The sequence below is a fragment of the Etheostoma cragini genome, chromosome 3 (genome assembly GCF_013103735.1).
Source record: "Etheostoma cragini isolate CJK2018 chromosome 3, CSU_Ecrag_1.0, whole genome shotgun sequence".
In the NCBI taxonomy this organism is placed as follows: Eukaryota; Metazoa; Chordata; class Actinopteri; order Perciformes; family Percidae; genus Etheostoma; species Etheostoma cragini.
The window spans coordinates 19,588,868-19,605,307 of record NC_048409.1 but is presented as its reverse complement, the minus strand read 5'-3'; the positions used below and the strand labels follow the sequence as shown (position 1 = coordinate 19,605,307).

The 16,440-nt window shown below is 41.5% G+C and overlaps 2 protein-coding genes across 23 annotated transcripts in view; both read left to right on the top strand.

The window, feature by feature from the left end:
• The window catches only part of gramd1bb (GRAM domain containing 1Bb), a 77,401-nt gene extending 73,549 nt beyond the window's left edge, over positions 1–3,852 (top strand). For all 21 annotated transcript variants that reach the window (XM_034867338.1, XM_034867345.1, XM_034867344.1 and 18 more), the window contains one exon: positions 1,346–3,852. In XM_034867338.1, the coding sequence (XP_034723229.1) occupies positions 1,346–1,435 (90 nt within the window). In that variant the 3' untranslated portion in view covers positions 1,436–3,852. The remainder of the gene's footprint in view (positions 1–1,345) is intronic.
• Positions 3,853–7,512: 3,660 nt separating this feature from the next.
• Positions 7,513–15,893, top strand: LOC117942052 (dapper homolog 3). Of its 2 annotated transcripts, none has more exons than XM_034867357.1 (4): positions 7,513–8,010; positions 13,353–13,479; positions 13,799–13,909; positions 14,119–15,893. In XM_034867357.1, exons 1-4 carry the CDS (start codon positions 7,780–7,782, stop codon positions 15,624–15,626), a joined length of 1,977 nt encoding a protein of 658 aa, XP_034723248.1. In that variant the 5' UTR covers positions 7,513–7,779; the 3' UTR covers positions 15,627–15,893. The 2 variants fall into 2 exon arrangements, with proteins under 2 accessions (XP_034723248.1, XP_034723249.1); XM_034867358.1 differs by having other exon boundaries at positions 7,514–8,010; positions 13,353–13,458.
• Positions 15,894–16,440: the final 547 nt, after the last annotated feature.

The window sequence follows — 16,440 nt, the reverse complement described above, 5'->3', positions numbered from 1 at the left end:
AGGCAGTTCTGAAGGCAAAAGGGGGTCCAACCCGCTACTAGCATGGGGTACCTAATAAAGTGGCCGGTGAGTGTATATGTACTGGTCAGTCATAGAATTGACTCGCCACTGTAAGCTCAGATGCAGCACCATAACACCATAAGACAATTCAACAGGTTATTTTACCACCATAGCTAGCTAGCCTTTTTGCCAAGTGAACTATTTCATGATATATATATGACCAATAGAGCACTGCAAAAGGCATTGCATCCACTACTGAGAGAGGGCGCCTGTGAGCCACTACCCTGAACTACTGGATGCATGCATATGGCGAGTGGAATCACACAACATACACATTTTGTTGCACATAGTAACAGCAGAGGTTGAAAAGAGAATCAGACTTCTTCTGCTAAGTGCAGTGTGTTGTGGTAATCTTAACTTATTATGTACACTACAGTCAGTGGAAAAACTGGTATGGGAACATGTTGCACAGTAACTTTCTCACAATATTTTGGATTTACTATGCAAAAGAGAGACTCTGAAAGAAGCTAATGCCTTTTGATGATTCTGAAATAGCAAAAATAGACATTTACTGTTCATGTTTAAGATTGGTGAGTTTAGTTTTCTACCATCTAAGTCCAATTGAAATATCTGACTATGATAAAACATTGTCTACATTTGCCCTGTTATCCTCAAGAATCATGAACCATGTGTGCCAAACAAAACAACAGCGCCATAAATGAGAGTTGGAAGATTGTTGTGTCTGTTGCTCAACAATATTTTTGCCTGTTATGTCTGTACATTTTGTTGACAATAGCGTACTTCTGTACTTTTTCTTCAGTAACATTTTCAATTCAGGACTTTTTCTTGTAATGGATGTTTCAACATTAATTTATTAGTAGGCTACTTTTACTTAAGCTGGCTAAGGAACTGAGTATGTGTTCCACCACTGGTCACAATTTACTCTCACTCTTCTTCTGCGAAATGTTGAAATGTTTGTGAACTGGGGGCGGACTGCTTACATGGGCTGTGTGTCTGCTCTAAACTGTTAACGCTGGTGCCAAAATGAAAAGCAAGAGGTTTGTGACGCACACACACTGCTCCGGTAGGTGGTGTGGCCCGTCTCTCCCACACAGCTAGCTGTCTTTGATAGCTGTAATTTTCAAAACTGATTGACGTCACTCTGATGCAGAGAGAGAGTGTTTTTTAAAATAAATAATTACTGACCTCATAGCTAGCTACGGTCATGAATTTTTTTATCCGAATGAAGTGAGGGAATTCCTATTTGTTCCATGCATTAATGTAGGCCAGTGTAATTTCACTTTTTTTTTTTATAAACAAGTTAACTCTTGTTTCTCTTCTTTAGATGAAAGACTCCTTATTGAACCTCCAGCGAGGCATTGGTTTAAGTGATTACAGCTCCGAGGCTGAGGAGAAGAGAAGTCACTATCACTGACACATCACCAACAAGGCCATGCGGGCATGCTGTGCAATATACTGTAGGACCTGTTTTGTTTGTGAACCAGTATGCAGGCAGCAGCAAGACAAAGAGAGAGGACAGAGGGGGAGGAGGGACCAACAGTGAGCTGGTCCAATAGACACAAAGAGTGGAACAGTTGTCTACAGTGCACAGAGCTTAGAGCCCCCAAGAGGAGGAGATTGATGGACAGAAAGTTCCCCTATCACACACAGGAACTGAGGTGTCCCCAACATCACTGAAGCATTGCGGGAAAAGTAGTGCTCCTTCTCTACACCTGTGGGATGAACCGTTTCCTTCTACTCTCTTATTTCTAAGTGCATCCTACTGTAAGCCATTTCGACCAGAGAGTCGCAGAGAGAAAGAAGGAAAACTACTGCATGCATTTAGACAACCTAGCTCCTCTCAGTCAGTGTTATTGTGGTCCAGTTCCAGTCTGTGTGTCAACAAAAAGAAGAACAGAAGACGAGGAGATACTGAGTCGAAGAAAGGGGGGTCTCTTCAAGTCTTAATGGCTGTCTACACTCTCTAGACTGTTCCAAACCTATCGTCCCCTGAGAGGTCCTGGCTGCAGCATCCTTTTAGTAACCTCCATGTGATCAGAGTACATTATCGTTCCACAACCAAAAAGGAGTGTTGTAGCTGGGAGCTCAGCTTCACCACTCAGTCCCTATTGCCTTGTTTGAAGCTGGCCTGTGTTGTCTTCGTCGGGGCTGGTTCCCTGTTCGACTCTTGTGTTGAAATATTTATAACTAGAATCTAAAGACTGGTGCGACCCAAGCCAATACTTTTAACCTTATACACAATTTACATAATCAGTTGTCCCTGACACAGTGTTAGCTAGGCCTACCTTACGTTGCATTATTCCTCATCCTTCTAATGAAGTAGAATGTATTAGCTCGGACAAAAAGGCCAGAACTTTGCCTATTCATTTTTGAAAAAGGGATGCTGCGGCCAGACCAACAGGGAGACCTGTGTTCTTACATGTTTTATTACTATACTGTGACTATATCTCTTTAAATATGTTTCAAATTAGAAAGAATTCTATGAATATATTTGAAATATATAAGAATATTTCATTATTTAATATATATATTTCAAAATATATAAACATTACCTATATTTATTGTTAATTAATGTACATAAAGAAATTATCAGAGCTCTAGACCAGTTAAGGAATTTCTAACGAAAAGTGTTTTCTTCTAAAAATGCATGCCAGATATGTCTGTGACATGTCCAGTGTGCAAGTATGATTCTGCATTTGCGCGATTATATTCGCGCATGTGTGTGTGTGAGTGCGTGCATGCGTGCGTGTGCGCACAAGTGTGTGCTGTAAAGTGTGACATTTTTACCATTCCACACTTGTATGTTTCTTAATTATTCTTTTCTGGCTTTAGTGGCCAGAATGCCTTTTTAATGCTAATGCATTTGGATGCCGCCTTGCATTTGCCCCACCAGGGTACAGTTTACAATCGAAGAGTTTTGTTCCAAAATGACATATCCAACATTTGAGAACAAAGTTACACCTACTTTCACAAAATGATTGATTGCTTAAAATATCAATTCATGTCGGTATTTGACACATACTATGTTGCTAAAATCCATAGTTGACAAAAAGAAGAAGACAGAATTGATCATCTAAATTTGAAGATTAACTTGATTAATTTTGTTAGCTAAATGGATATAAAACATTTTGGAGATGAACCCTTCATTTGCCCTCTATGAGCAACTCTTTGTCCATGTTACCACATTAGTGGCTTGACGTCTCTAAAAGGAATAGTTTTCAAATTCACTTACTCACTTTCTTGCTGAAAGTTAGGTGAAGATTTATCCCACTCTCGTGTCTGTATGTTACATATGAAGCTACAGCCAGCAGGCTCAGTTTAGCAAGCAGCTTCCTCCTGTGTCCAGTCTTTATGCTAACACAAGTCCCGGCCCTACCATAGGCTATATTCAAGAAGTGGACATAGCCAACGTGACATCACCCATTGGTCTTGAAGCCTTGAGTTTGGCATTTAGTCCGTCGCCATCTCTTTTTTTTTTTAGCCAGAAGTCACCATATTTAGATGAGAAGGGGGTTTTGGAGAGAAGCGCTGAGCAAAATGCTAAATTATGAGCTAGCACTAGGTAGCTAGCTTGGTTGGCAAAGCATCTGTAATGCTTATTTTGGCTAGCAAAAAAAAGCCTTGGAACCAAATGTACTTACCGGGAAAATGAACATTCAACGTCTTATTTTCTTTTGGTACAACCAAACGCTGTAAGTAAAGCTGTAAAGTAGGGTCATTTTCTTATGAAGTTCTATAAAAGCCAACTTCTTTTTGCAACCAATGGAGTTGCCCTATGCTGGCCATTAGAAAGAATGCAGGTTTAAGGCACTTCACCATTGGCTTCACTTTTCAGGCCGCCTGGGCTCTACTGGCTAACCTCCAGCTCGCTTAGCTAACAGGGAAAACCGCTCACCTGGCTAGCAATTTCCCCATTTTTCCAGTCTTAATGCTAAAGTAACCGTCTTCTGACTGTAGTTTCTCATTTAGCGTGCATACATGTGAGTGGTATCAATCTTCTGATATAACGCTCAGCATTAAAGCAAATAAGCATTTTTCCAAAATTTTAAACTATTCCTTTAAAAACACCTACTTCAACCCATATTATACTCTCCCCGATTTCAAGTGTCTGTCTTGGATGCAAAGAAAGCATGAAAATAAACTTAACGTAACTAAATTGAACCAAAAGAAAAGTCAAAATGTACCTTCACAAATTATCATGTTGTTTTAAATGAAGTATTTATCATGTATGTCATGTATTTTATATATATATATATTGGGTTAGGTGCAGTAAAGAGCATCTCTTCAGAGTTTGTCAACAAAGATCCCTGACAGCTGACAGACTTTAATGATGAAAGCACTTCTAAAAATAAGCAAAACTTCCTTGTGTTAAAGAGAAGAGAAATTGAAAGCCCTTTAAGGCCTTTTCAGATAAAGCATGAAAGAAAGAAATGGCAGCAATTTAGTTTGGAGGTGATTGCAGGGCTGGGGAAATAGTTTTGTGATGTTTTAATTCATTTGACAATTGCACTGGGGATTTAAAACTTCCAAACTCATTAGAAATAGTTGGATTTGAATCCTGCTGGATTGTTGTGCAACAAATTACTTCTGCTCGAATGGAATATTTGTGCATTATTCTATTCAACATGTTCTTTCAATGTCACATCCCAAAGCCTAATCTAAGACTGAAACACGTTCTTGTCTATTTCAAGGCAAGGCAAGAATGAGAGATTTGTATGAGGGAATCGTGTCTTTACTGAGAGCCTGCATGGCGTGTTACTGACTGATTTACTGAGAACAGCAGAAAAGCTTCAGGATTGGACCCCTGCTGTGTGTGTGCATATATTACATTTTAAGAAGGCACTGAGTTATAATAACACATGAGAACCTTAAGAGCTGAATGTTAGTGGTTGGAAATGTTTTCTGTTTTATAGAAATCACTTTCGCAATCCTGATGACACTGAAAGATTATAGTGAAGTTACACTTCATGGATATGATGATACAGAAATGCCATATATATATATATATATATATATATATATATATATATATATATATATATATATATATATATATATATATATATATATATATATATATATATATATATATATATATATATTCACACTATGAAAGAGTGATGCATATGGTTTAAAGTGAATGTTCTTCAAAGTGAAAGATGAAATCTATTTTTTTTCAGAAGCTTGTATTTCATTTTTTGTTTTAAAAATGACAACATTCTCATACTGTTTTGAATGAAACATGGTAAATGCTTGATTAAGTTGGAAGTACTCCCCAACGTTGGTTTTATTGACCTGATTTTAATCTTGGGACACTGACACTTTTTATTTCGCTGTCAAAGCTGAGGGAAATTGTTTATAGAAAAGACACATTTTAATATAGAACTGCTGTGAAACGCACATCCTCCTCAGTCCAAATTAGATAGTCACTCGATGCTCCAAGGAACTGTCACAGCGGAACTGAATTTCATTTCATCAATCTCCACAATTATGCAAATTAAATATTTTTTCACCATTTCCTTCAAAACTTCATGTTTCTTATTGGATCCAACAAATTTGACTTTACCTAATCTAAGCTACAAGCCCTCACAAGGGTAACAAATGTTTTCCTCTTTTGTTTTCAATCTTTCTTCTTCACAGTTTATCTGCGTTACATGAACAATTGCATGATTGCTATCGCTGCACAGCTGTGGAACCAAGGTGACCTGAGAGTTTTGGATGCCACCGTTATGTCACTGACAACTAATGAATTATTGGCTTCATTGACTGCATAAATTGGCATTTGCCTTGCTTGTCACAGAGCCAGCAAGACCTTGGTACATACAACACGTACTAGCTAACAGCCTTGGTTAACGTGTGATAGGAATTACACACAACCTGCTCAATCTTCTTTGAGTGTGTCTTCATAAAATATGTACTGGTGTAGTTCTGTTCAAAAAGAATTCTACTGTATGTTTTCTTTTTTGGAAAATGTTTTGATTTCTAGAGAGACTTTTAGTTAACTTTCTACATGAGATAAATATACTGTAAGTATATGTTGTGTATATCTGCAGTGTGTGTGCACACACACACACACACACACACACACACACTCTCTGACAAAAGAATCCAACCTGCGCTGTGCGTAGGTTCTGACTAGCTGAAGACTTTGCCTCATAGGGACTGAAGATAAAAGTGGCTTTCTGGTTCATGTGAAGTAGAGATGGAAGTATGAATAAAAAATGTATAATATACAAATAGTGTGGCTACATTTGGAGACTTGATTTACGGTTATGCTTTATTTTTTAACCAATCACACTTCATAAAGAGTTTGACCTCAGGAGACTTTACAGTGGAGTACTAAAGAGAAAGATTTTATGAGATGCCAAGATGAAATATTCATCTGTCACTGCACTTTAACAACAAAATAGCAAAATACTTTAAAATATTGATGTAAGCTATTGAAAGCCTTATTTTAGGAGTTGCACATACAGCACACGTTTCTTATTACCTACAATATGTTCAGAGCAGCCTGCCCACAGGATTCCTATGGCCCCCTGTTGTCTCACTTTAATTACTGTTGCATAAATTACTTCTTAATTACAACTGTCTATATGTTGTATAATCTATGAGAGTGAATGCAGGTTAAGGATGCCAGTCCAGGTCATTGAGGCTAAAGAGGAGGAGACTGAAATAACAGATGAGAAAATATTGGAGCAACTAAATTTAAATTACAAGAAAAATACCTCTAAAATAATAGAAAATACCTAATGTAGCCAATGACGTTTTTTTAATGCATTGTAACATCTGAAATATGTCACTGAATCAAAGATGTTTTTCATTTTCAGATTTTTCCAAACATGAATGTTTAACATTCCTCAGCATCATGCGGCATGCAGCACAGGGGCAGCAGGCAGCGAGGTGGAAGGATAAAAAAAAAATTGAGTCTTGATTGGATAATGAAGTAGCAATACATAATTTCCAAATCAAAACAAATAGCTGATGCAGATGTACGCCAGCTAAATGCCCCATTACTTTTACATTTTCAGACAAAATATTACTATTTTTATTATCTTATCCTGGTAATTCAGTGACCACAAAACCATTAAACATAATGTAATATATTTGCAGCATCTTTATTTTTACACTATGCAGCCTGCCCTGATATCATGATATAAGGTTATTGTTACCTGTCTACTTGCTGTCCATTTATTACAGCTTCTTTCCCCGGTAAGCTATATCACTATCCGTATTGTTGTAGTCTACTCTTTGCTTCATTGTTACATTGTGGCTTTCAGTCTTTTAAGGATAATACAATCCCGCTATTTTACAACTCTCCCAGAAATAACCGTACCCTGAAGGAGGCCATTTAATTCCAAGCCAAGCTGGGAAGATGGGTGAGGTCGACGCGTCGCTGTAATTAATCAAGGGGGATGGGACAACGTTACGCCCAGCACCCCACCAGCCTCTTACGTCCAATGAAGGCTGAGATTGGATTTGCAAAGACCGAGGATGACTCCCACTTTTCTCTCCGTGGCTGGTCGCAGAGGGCGGGGTTCCGTGTCTGCGTTTGACAGCTGCGAAATGGAAAATGTATAGCGCGTAGATGGTCAGGGACACCATGCTGCTCCAAGGCAACCATACTATCACAGGGAATGGGATGCAGCATGGCTCTTTATAGCCTGCAGATGCCCTCGTAAATCTGGGCCAATTGGAGAACACCAAATTAGGGAAATCATTTGCTTTTATAGTGTATGTAAATCTGGGATTTTTGGGGCCATGCATCGTGCGTTGTCGTTCCCGGTGACTGTGGAGCGCAGTCGGACCAAGGAGCGCCTGGAGGCGAGTTTGGCCGGGCTGTGTGAGCTGGAGCTCCGCAAGCAGAGGCAGGAGTGCCTGGTGCTGGGGGCGCTGGCTCTCGGAGACCCTCAGCTCCAAGACTGCTCCAGAGGAGAGCTGGCGTGTTTCAGCAGCTGGGGGCAGGAAAACTTGACACTGAGGCGTCAGCTGGTAAGAAGTTTGAGTGTATTTTACTGCATGTTTGGATTCTAGCAGACTCACACCATTACCCCCACCCTGTTTGGAAACCCCACTTTACACCATCTACCATTGCTACATAGCGTTGAATAATAGCCTTTACATCGTAGCTTTTCTTCATTGTAATCCGCTTGGCCGTTGCGTTGACTCTTGGTTTGGGCTGCGCCTTTTGTGTAGAGGTGACCTCTGTCTGCAAAAAAAAAGTTACTCAACTTGATTTATAGGGTCCCTGTTTAAAGGATGTAATGCGTTTCTGGGCTTTGGCCTGAGATTTATGCCTGGGTAACGAAATCAGGGGGTGGAGCACCCACCGTTTGTAGCACAGACCGACTATTTAATGGCCCATTGTTCCCTCATCATGGACTTCTGTAGGTTTTACCACTTAACAAGCGCGTATTTGTACTCTCTGCAGAACCTAACAAAAATCATTATTCTTTCAGCTTGTATGTTGCTGTTGCAGAAAACGTTTTTATGCCGTAACTATCTTCCATGTAATTTATGAGATGGATTTTCCTGTTGAGATCGAGCTAAATTGCCACAATCCAGAATGAACATGAGAATACAAAACTGGGTTACCCAAAAAACAACTTTTAGGGACAGCAATACAACAGCGTCTCCCACAAAAAGTTTAACGCACCACTGAGCCCAACACTGTACGTTCTGTCTTTTCACGGACTGTAGGCCTAACCGTATTTGTTTTTTTAATTATTTGTTGTCCCGTTATGCTGCTTGAGTTTAATTTTTGAGTGTGGGAGTTTTGTTTCGGTTTGGCCGCTGCTCTCGCGCAGCCAAAGCTGTCTCTACATTGGTAGGCTACACTAAGAAGCCATTATTAACAAGGGTGAAACAGAAATTAAATCAGCCGCCTCCTCTTCACACCTCCTTCTCTCCTCCCTCCCTCCTTCTCCGCCGGGGGCCTAACAATAGGCGCATATGGAGCAGAATACTAATGATTCCGAGCGAGGCCCCAGTGAGAGGATAGAGAAGGCGCATAGGTGGCACACTGGCGTCAGTTGGGTATGGCATGAGATACGCACTGGGATATATTTTGGTCTGAATTAGTTCACATCTAAGCTATGGGACTGGTTTTATCATTCGCATAGGAAACTAAGTAAGATAATTATATAACCAATTTGAAAAATGTATAATAGCCGGAGTGCACCAGGGTCAAGTGTTTGTGTGCACACGTAGCCTACGCACCAGTTTAGTAAATTCTTCTCCCCTGGTGGGGCGGCTGTCAGCACATTCAGCCTGGTTTCTCATCCACACATTGACACAAAACAGAGATTTTCAAAACCAGAGACACGCATTTCCCCGCAGGGCTGCATATTTCCCCGTTTTCATTTTCCGAGCAACGCATCTGTGGATCGATGTTTATTATCCGTTGTGCTTATCCGAGCGTGTGAGTAATTACACGAGACATACCTTGGAGAATACTTTTTGTCTGGAATCCAATTGAAGGCCTTGTTTCAAATTGAGTCTTCGTGATATCAGGTCACCATCTGCGTCCAAGCCAAATCCCCAATCTCATCTTCCATGTAGGTTAAAGTCTCTAAAATGCACAGTTTTTCTGATGTTACACAGGCACAAAACACAAGTGGGACTGCCAGTGTGCACGCGTGCGTGTAGCCGCCTTGAACATGCCCCCCCCCAACCAAGCTTACTCCCGGATACAGTGTGTGGTGTTAAAGGTGTTGACAGCTGTGGGACGGCAGACAGCAGCTGGGAAAGCACGGAGCTCTGACCTCCCTCTCAGCTACCTACTGTGTGTGTTTAAAGAGAATGTATACATTGTGCATGAGTGTGTGACATACATAGGCCTACATCCATTTGCATGGAGCAGTGTTTGATTTTAGACACCTTGAGAGTTCACGTTATCTCCTCCTGACTTGGTTGATTCAAATCATGTGTTTAATTATCATCTGTGTGTGTGTTCATAGGAAAAAAGGTCTGCATGAAAGCATGCAAACCTTCCTCCTGCAGGACTGTACACGTGTGTCTGCAGTATGTTTTTGCTTTAGTTTTGTGGCTTGTCATTGGTCAGATCGTGTGTGTCCTTATGTAAAGACAGCAGCACATCATTAGTGAAACCATAGCACCGTTAGTCGTGTGTAGTCGTGTGGATCATTGGGTAGTTCCCTCCGCTGTGTGTGGACAAACAAAGATAACAAATGAAAATAAAAAAGGAATCCTCACATCGTTGTTATTTGGCTTATTTGTACATACAAGCAATCAGGCAAATGAGCTTCTGAAAATATATGTTTATTATGTCCACAGACACACCATGCAGGACTATGAGCTGGTACCACACATGAGCACAGCCTGGCGCATGTCTCACTCAGGAGACTCCATTCACAGCCAAGCTACTGTGCACTAATGAATGCCATTCACTATGGTTATGTAAACACTGTGTGCACCTCTGTGTCAACATCTGTTAAATTCAAATTTATCGTAAATGTTTGGTTTACGCTATTAAAATACAAGGTTTAAACGTGAATATATTTGAAGAAAGAAGAGATCAGTGTTTTAGTGAAGCAGTGGACCTGGTGTGTGTGTGTGTGTTTGGTGTGTGGTGTGTCTCTCTCTCTCTCTCTCTCTGGCCTCCTACAGCCCCCTCTATGTGGAACCAGTCAAAACATTGCCTTAATTATAGAGGGTCCAGCAGTGCTGCTGCATGCCTCATGTGTTCTGTTCCATAGATTTTTTATATCCCGGTGTTATCGTTTCAAACCCCTTCAACCAGTGAATGCTTAGAGGTGTAATCTACAGTTGAAAATCCTCTTTTTAACACCCAAGCTCGGATGGCGGAATTGCAATGTCTCTGTAGCACCCCTCTCTCACACGATCAAAAGCTTATTTGTTTCTTAGCTTGAAATTCTTGTGTCAAACCGTCTCTCATTTTTATCTACATTCCCCAGTAGCTCAGTCAGAATCAGTTTTAAGATCCATTTGTGCTTTTGCATTCAGGACATTTGACTCCGGTTTTTAGCCGCTTCTTAAAGGCCAGGTCAGAAGAAGATGCAGCATGTGAAATCAGTAAATAATCAGACATTGTGTTGTCTGGATTCCCCTGCTGGTCAGTCTCTTTTTATGAAAAGCGCAGATGGTCATGATGTGTTGTCCACCCAGTGTGTTACATCTGAAGGCCTAGGTGAGGCTGATGGCACCGTGTCCTCTGTCCCCCCCATCCCCCCACCACCCTAGAGCAGAGGATGCTGTAAAACAGTAATGATCCAGTGTCAAGGAACCAGTGTGAGACCATTAATAATGGAGTACAATCAAATGCCCAGCTTGCAAAATGGTCCCTACTACAGTATAAACTTGGTCCAAAGCCACACTATTAAATGTTTTATTGTGTTTGTTCATCCACAAAGGGTTGTTTGTTTGCTGCAGCACTATAATTTAATAGCCAGCTCCGCAAAAAGGTACGCAATCAATTGTGTGAATATGCATCATTGATTAATTGATTTCCAATAGTCTCCCATCCTCCCATCTATTTCTCTATTCCACACTAGTAGTTTAAACAAAGCTCCCCACTCTTCGTTTGTGCCACACAAAACCATGTAATGTAGTGATGCTAATTGCTTTGTTTATAGTAAGACAATAAGCGCCCTTGTCAAGACAAAAGAAACGACAGTGTTTTGGGTAAAGAGGTTGTGTGGGAAGCATAGGTTAGCTTGGGTCAATTACGCCTCAACAGCATTTGCATTATGGCCGCATTAAGTCTGCAGGACAAAAGAGTCAGAGCTTAAGCTCTGATCGGTCCACTGAACTAAAGATTACCAATCTAAATGGTAGTCCAGACTTTTTCTGGACCACCATTTTGGGAATTTTTCTCTTGACACATTATAGTTTAAGGAGATTAAACATGCACTGAGAAACAAACACATGCTGTGTTTTTAAGCTTCAGCTATGAAGACAGAGTTATGCAAATGTTAACCTCAAATGTGACCTTTTAATCGGCAAGAGAGTCTTTATGCTAGCAGCTCTGAGGATGCACTTAGACCCACTCCACAACCTACAGGGCTGAAAAATAAAGCCAATGTGGAAGTTCATCTTCTTGAGGCTGGCTCCAAAAGCTAAGTAAATCCCAACAGATCTCCATGTTAAAATGCCCAACTTTGCACACCGTATGAACTGTCTTCATTTCTAAAGGCAATGTTGTAACAAACAAAGACACACAAATGTACAAAAACAGTGCTTAGTGAGTGCAGAAGACTGTAGCAACTGTCTGACAAGTGCCTCATCATAGCAGGTTTGTAATTGTTAAAGTGTCACCTTGCTATGAGGACACGCTCATTCTTCTGGTAATGAAGTCTCTAAATGAGCCTCGGGTGTCAACAGTATCACCTCCAACAAAATGAAATGCCTCAATAGTCGAGCAGTGGAACTGGGGCCATGGTGTGTTGTGCACGTGTGTGTGCTTGTGTGTGTAAGCAGAGGGCCCTCATGTTAGAGAAAGAAGTGCAAGGATGTCCAGAATGTTGTGTTTCTCTGTTGTTAAATAGTCTATTTTCTTTTTTTCTGTGTGTATAAGCAAGCACATGTATCTATGTGTGTATGTGTGTGTGTGTGTGTGTGTGTCAGTGATTGTGTGAGTGTTTGTCCCACCTACGTGATAGAACATCCTTGAATTATTAATGTTCTGACTCATTGCTTCTCCCGGCTTGCTTACGTTAGAGAGCCCAGTGACAGATATGGATGCAGTACACCACGGATGGTCTTCAGTGATGCACAGTGGTGACTGCCGTTTTTACTTCAGTAACTAGTAAAGGATAATTTACATCTTAATTGAGGCTATATCGGTTTGACGTTTTGTTTTTTTACTCATTTGGGTTATTTTTTACTGTACTTACACCAACAATACAACAACAACATTCTTTCCGTCATCAGAGTAAAATATCCATCTTTGGAAATAAAGTGACTGTTACAATTAAGTCAGTAGTTGATAACATAATCCAGTTTATACTAACAGGATTCTGTTCTATATAATAATAATGATAAACCTAATTTAAATACTCTCCATCTTCCTATAATATCAAAAAAAAAGAGTTTATTTTAATGTGATCTGGGTGCCAAACAAACTGAGCTCTGGAAAGCAGCTGGAGACACAAGCAGTGAAGGATTTACAGCTGTGCTTCTGTCATTAGCGTTTCTGCAAACCAGTAATTTAAATTGCGAGGACTGTTTACTTTGTTTTTGAAATCACTGATTGTTTCCTCTTACCATCTATTTAAAATTACTTTTCAACAGCGCAATCAAGTACAAACAAAAATACAGTAAAACCGCCTGAATATGTCTGTATTTATTTTCAGAGTGCTCTTCAGAGTTCCCCATGGGGCCTGATGCAGGCGCTGGAACAGCAGGTGGGAGACCTGAGGATCGACACTGACGAGGGCTGCTCCGATGCAGAATACACAGGCAACAGTCGGCCGAGCTCTGGTACTTCCATAGTTTTAATCCTTTTCTGTGATCACAGATGTGACATGTATGTCTCTAAATGTGCACTTTGTAATTTCAACAAAACTCGTGTTTTCTCTTTGCATTTTGAAATACGCTTGGAATGTATTTGTAATGTTATTTCTACTCTTATTGTTCATTCATGCTCCAGTTGCTTGTAATCTTGTTCTGAGGCATATTTGTGAAATGTAGTGAGACACTGCCTGCATCGAGCAGCAGATTTTTAGAGAAGTGGAATGAACGGTGAGCTGTAATAAATAAGATAGGCATGCCTTCTCTTTTTTCTAATTGTTTTTACTAGGTTTCTATGAGTCGAGTGAGGGTCAATCGCATACAGGAAGATCTTGTTCCACTGAGCCCACAGAGACGGTCTCCTCCTGGGGTTCCACCAACAACAGGCCAAAGTCTGTAGGTAAGAAAAAGTAGCAGATCTGGAGAGACTGAGGTACACACACATACATTTTTCTTCTACTTGTAAGTGAAGCAAGGCAAATAACGGCATATCATTTTTGCGTTCTCGCGTTATAAACTGTTCGAATATGAGCATCGATTGACTTCTTCTTTACCTTTTTCTAAACTGTAAAACCCTTGGCCTACAACATTATTGTTTTCTGTTATTAGGAGACCCCCTCATGCTGAATGGAGAACTGGATGCACCAGTCCCACGTACCACCTTACCCCGTTCTTTCTCTGCCCCTTACCCACCTCTGGAGGGCATTGCTGAAGAGGGTGCAGCAGTGGACTCCTGGCAGTGGGACCCCAGCGGAGCCAACCAACCTTGGCAGCAGCAACCTGCAGAGGATCAGGTCACAGAGGAGGACTACCAGCAGGCCTTGAGGGTAGAGGGTTACATCCTAAGTCTCATCCAGCGTCATACCCTAGCATCAAGGCCCTGTCAGCCTCGCACCACACTGAGCCCCGACCCCCCATACTGCAGTGCCTCCGGACACAGCTCCCTCCAGAGGAGAACCCAATCTCTTACCACAGAACAACACTTTATGGACCCCCACCTCCAGCCCCATGTTGACCTTTCAGCAAACCCTAAAAGCCAGGGCTGGGGTTGTGACCTCTTAGAGGGGGAGGCCTGTAGAGGAGAGGCCCCATCTTTGGAGGAGGACTATTATCTTGTCCTGCCCTACCCCCAGTCCAGGCCACACTCCTTGGCTGAGAGACTACCGTCACCTCTGTCCTCCTTGGACCCCAGTTGTGGTGTTGGGGCTCTTGACCCATGTTGTGAGCCCCCATCCCCCCAGCATTACTTACCTCCAAATCCCGCTATTCATCACAAAAACAATTTAGTAAGTGCTCAGTATATTCCTGGACAGGCCTTCCATGCCCCCGTGCGTACCCCCAGACACTACAACTCAGAGCAGCCTAAACCAACCCAAGCTGTCACCTCTCCTGACCACCAGAACTCCAAGTCCAGAACTTCTAAGAAGACCCACAATGAGCGGCAAAGAACCAAGAAATCAAGCAGTAAAACCAGTCGATCCCAGTCTGAAAACAGCCTCCTGGGCCAGAGACTGCTGCCTGAGCGCAGGTACAGCACCACAGAGAGGCACCAAGGCAGGGGGGATCTTGCTCAGAACCAAAACCAAGTCAATGAACTGCAGATTTGCCACAACAGCCACAAAGAGAGCCGACGTTGGTGCTCCAACCTAGAGCTCAGCCAAGATGAAGGGGAGACCATAGCAGGGCAGTCACATAGACGCCCTCGAAAAGCTCGCCATGGTCATTTTTGTCCCCATTCCCAACCCCAGAACTACCAGCAGCAGCAGCACCCGCCATGTTGGCACCCAGACTTCCAGGAGAGAGCACCTCTCTGTCAGGGAGAGGAGGGCTATACTGGCGCCGCCCCCGCAGAGTCTGAGTCCAGCATGAGCGAGGTGTATTCCCCGGCCTCCAGCTCACTGTCCAGTGACTCAGATGAGAGTGGAGGGCTTGTGTGGCCCCAGCAGCTGCCCCCACGTCTTGCTTCTACCTCCTCCTCATCCTCACCTTCACCACAGGCCACTGCCAATGCCCCCTCCCAATCAAAAGCCGTTGTCAAGATCAAAGCCTCCCATGCTCTCAAAAAGAAGATTCTCAGATTCCGCTCAGGGTCCCTTAAAGTCATGACTACTGTTTGAGGAAATGCTCAAACCTGTTTTAATCCCATAACCTAATAATGTGTTGCACAAACGTTGTCAGAGGAACACTGTGGCTGCTACTTTTGGTCACCTATAACTAACCAATCCAGTATTCACACTCTACCTCTTATTACAGTACAGTATGTTCTTAGTAAGAGACCTTTTCCATCACACTAACTATAGTCAATTAGAGCAGGATAATATCCATTAGTCTAGTGTCTGGGGGTTGTCAGCTACAAAATACATTCAACCAGATGATTTCTAGAGTGTGAAGTGTTTTGTGGCACTGACTTTTCTAAGAAATTTGACAGGTCCAAACTTTTCCACTAACTTCCTGTAAAGTGTCCTGGAAAGAACTGTATAATTTGACACTAATCAGAGAGAACCGCTACATTCATACCCAAGTCAATATTCCTAGAAATTGTATTTATTATTAGAAATTGGGTGCTTATTTCACATTTTGCGTGGTTAGCTGACCTACTCTGCACTTAGTAAAAGCCGTCCTTGGTTGCTCTATCAGTTAATTGGAATTAACTGGAGTGTACCATTTGAACATTGTCTCTATTGTCCCACCAATCAGTACCAAATTACACAGCTCTTTCCACAAAACTTCTTGGAAAGTAGTTTTGAAATTATTAGTACATTATTTTTAAATTTACAGACCAATTCAATAAAGCATTACTGAAGCATTGCTGTAGTGTGTGTTAAGATTTGACAGACCTATGTATACATTTGGTTTTCTTACAGTCTAAAGGTTCATGAGCTGATTGTAAATCTCTGAGCAGGGAACATCCCTTTATCTATATCAGTTATT

Bases quoted from the DNA above. Each gene is read 5' to 3' on its own strand.
- LOC117942052 (XM_034867357.1), top strand. From the start codon at position 7,780: ATGCATCGTGCGTTGTCGTTCCCGGTGACTGTGGAGCGCAGTCGGACC. The intron at 13,480-13,798 runs GTACTTCCATAG...TGTTTTTACTAG, and splicing joins CAACAGTCGGCCGAGCTCTG to GTTTCTATGAGTCGAGTGAG. The intron at 13,910-14,118 runs GTAAGAAAAAGT...TTCTGTTATTAG, and splicing joins CAACAGGCCAAAGTCTGTAG to GAGACCCCCTCATGCTGAAT.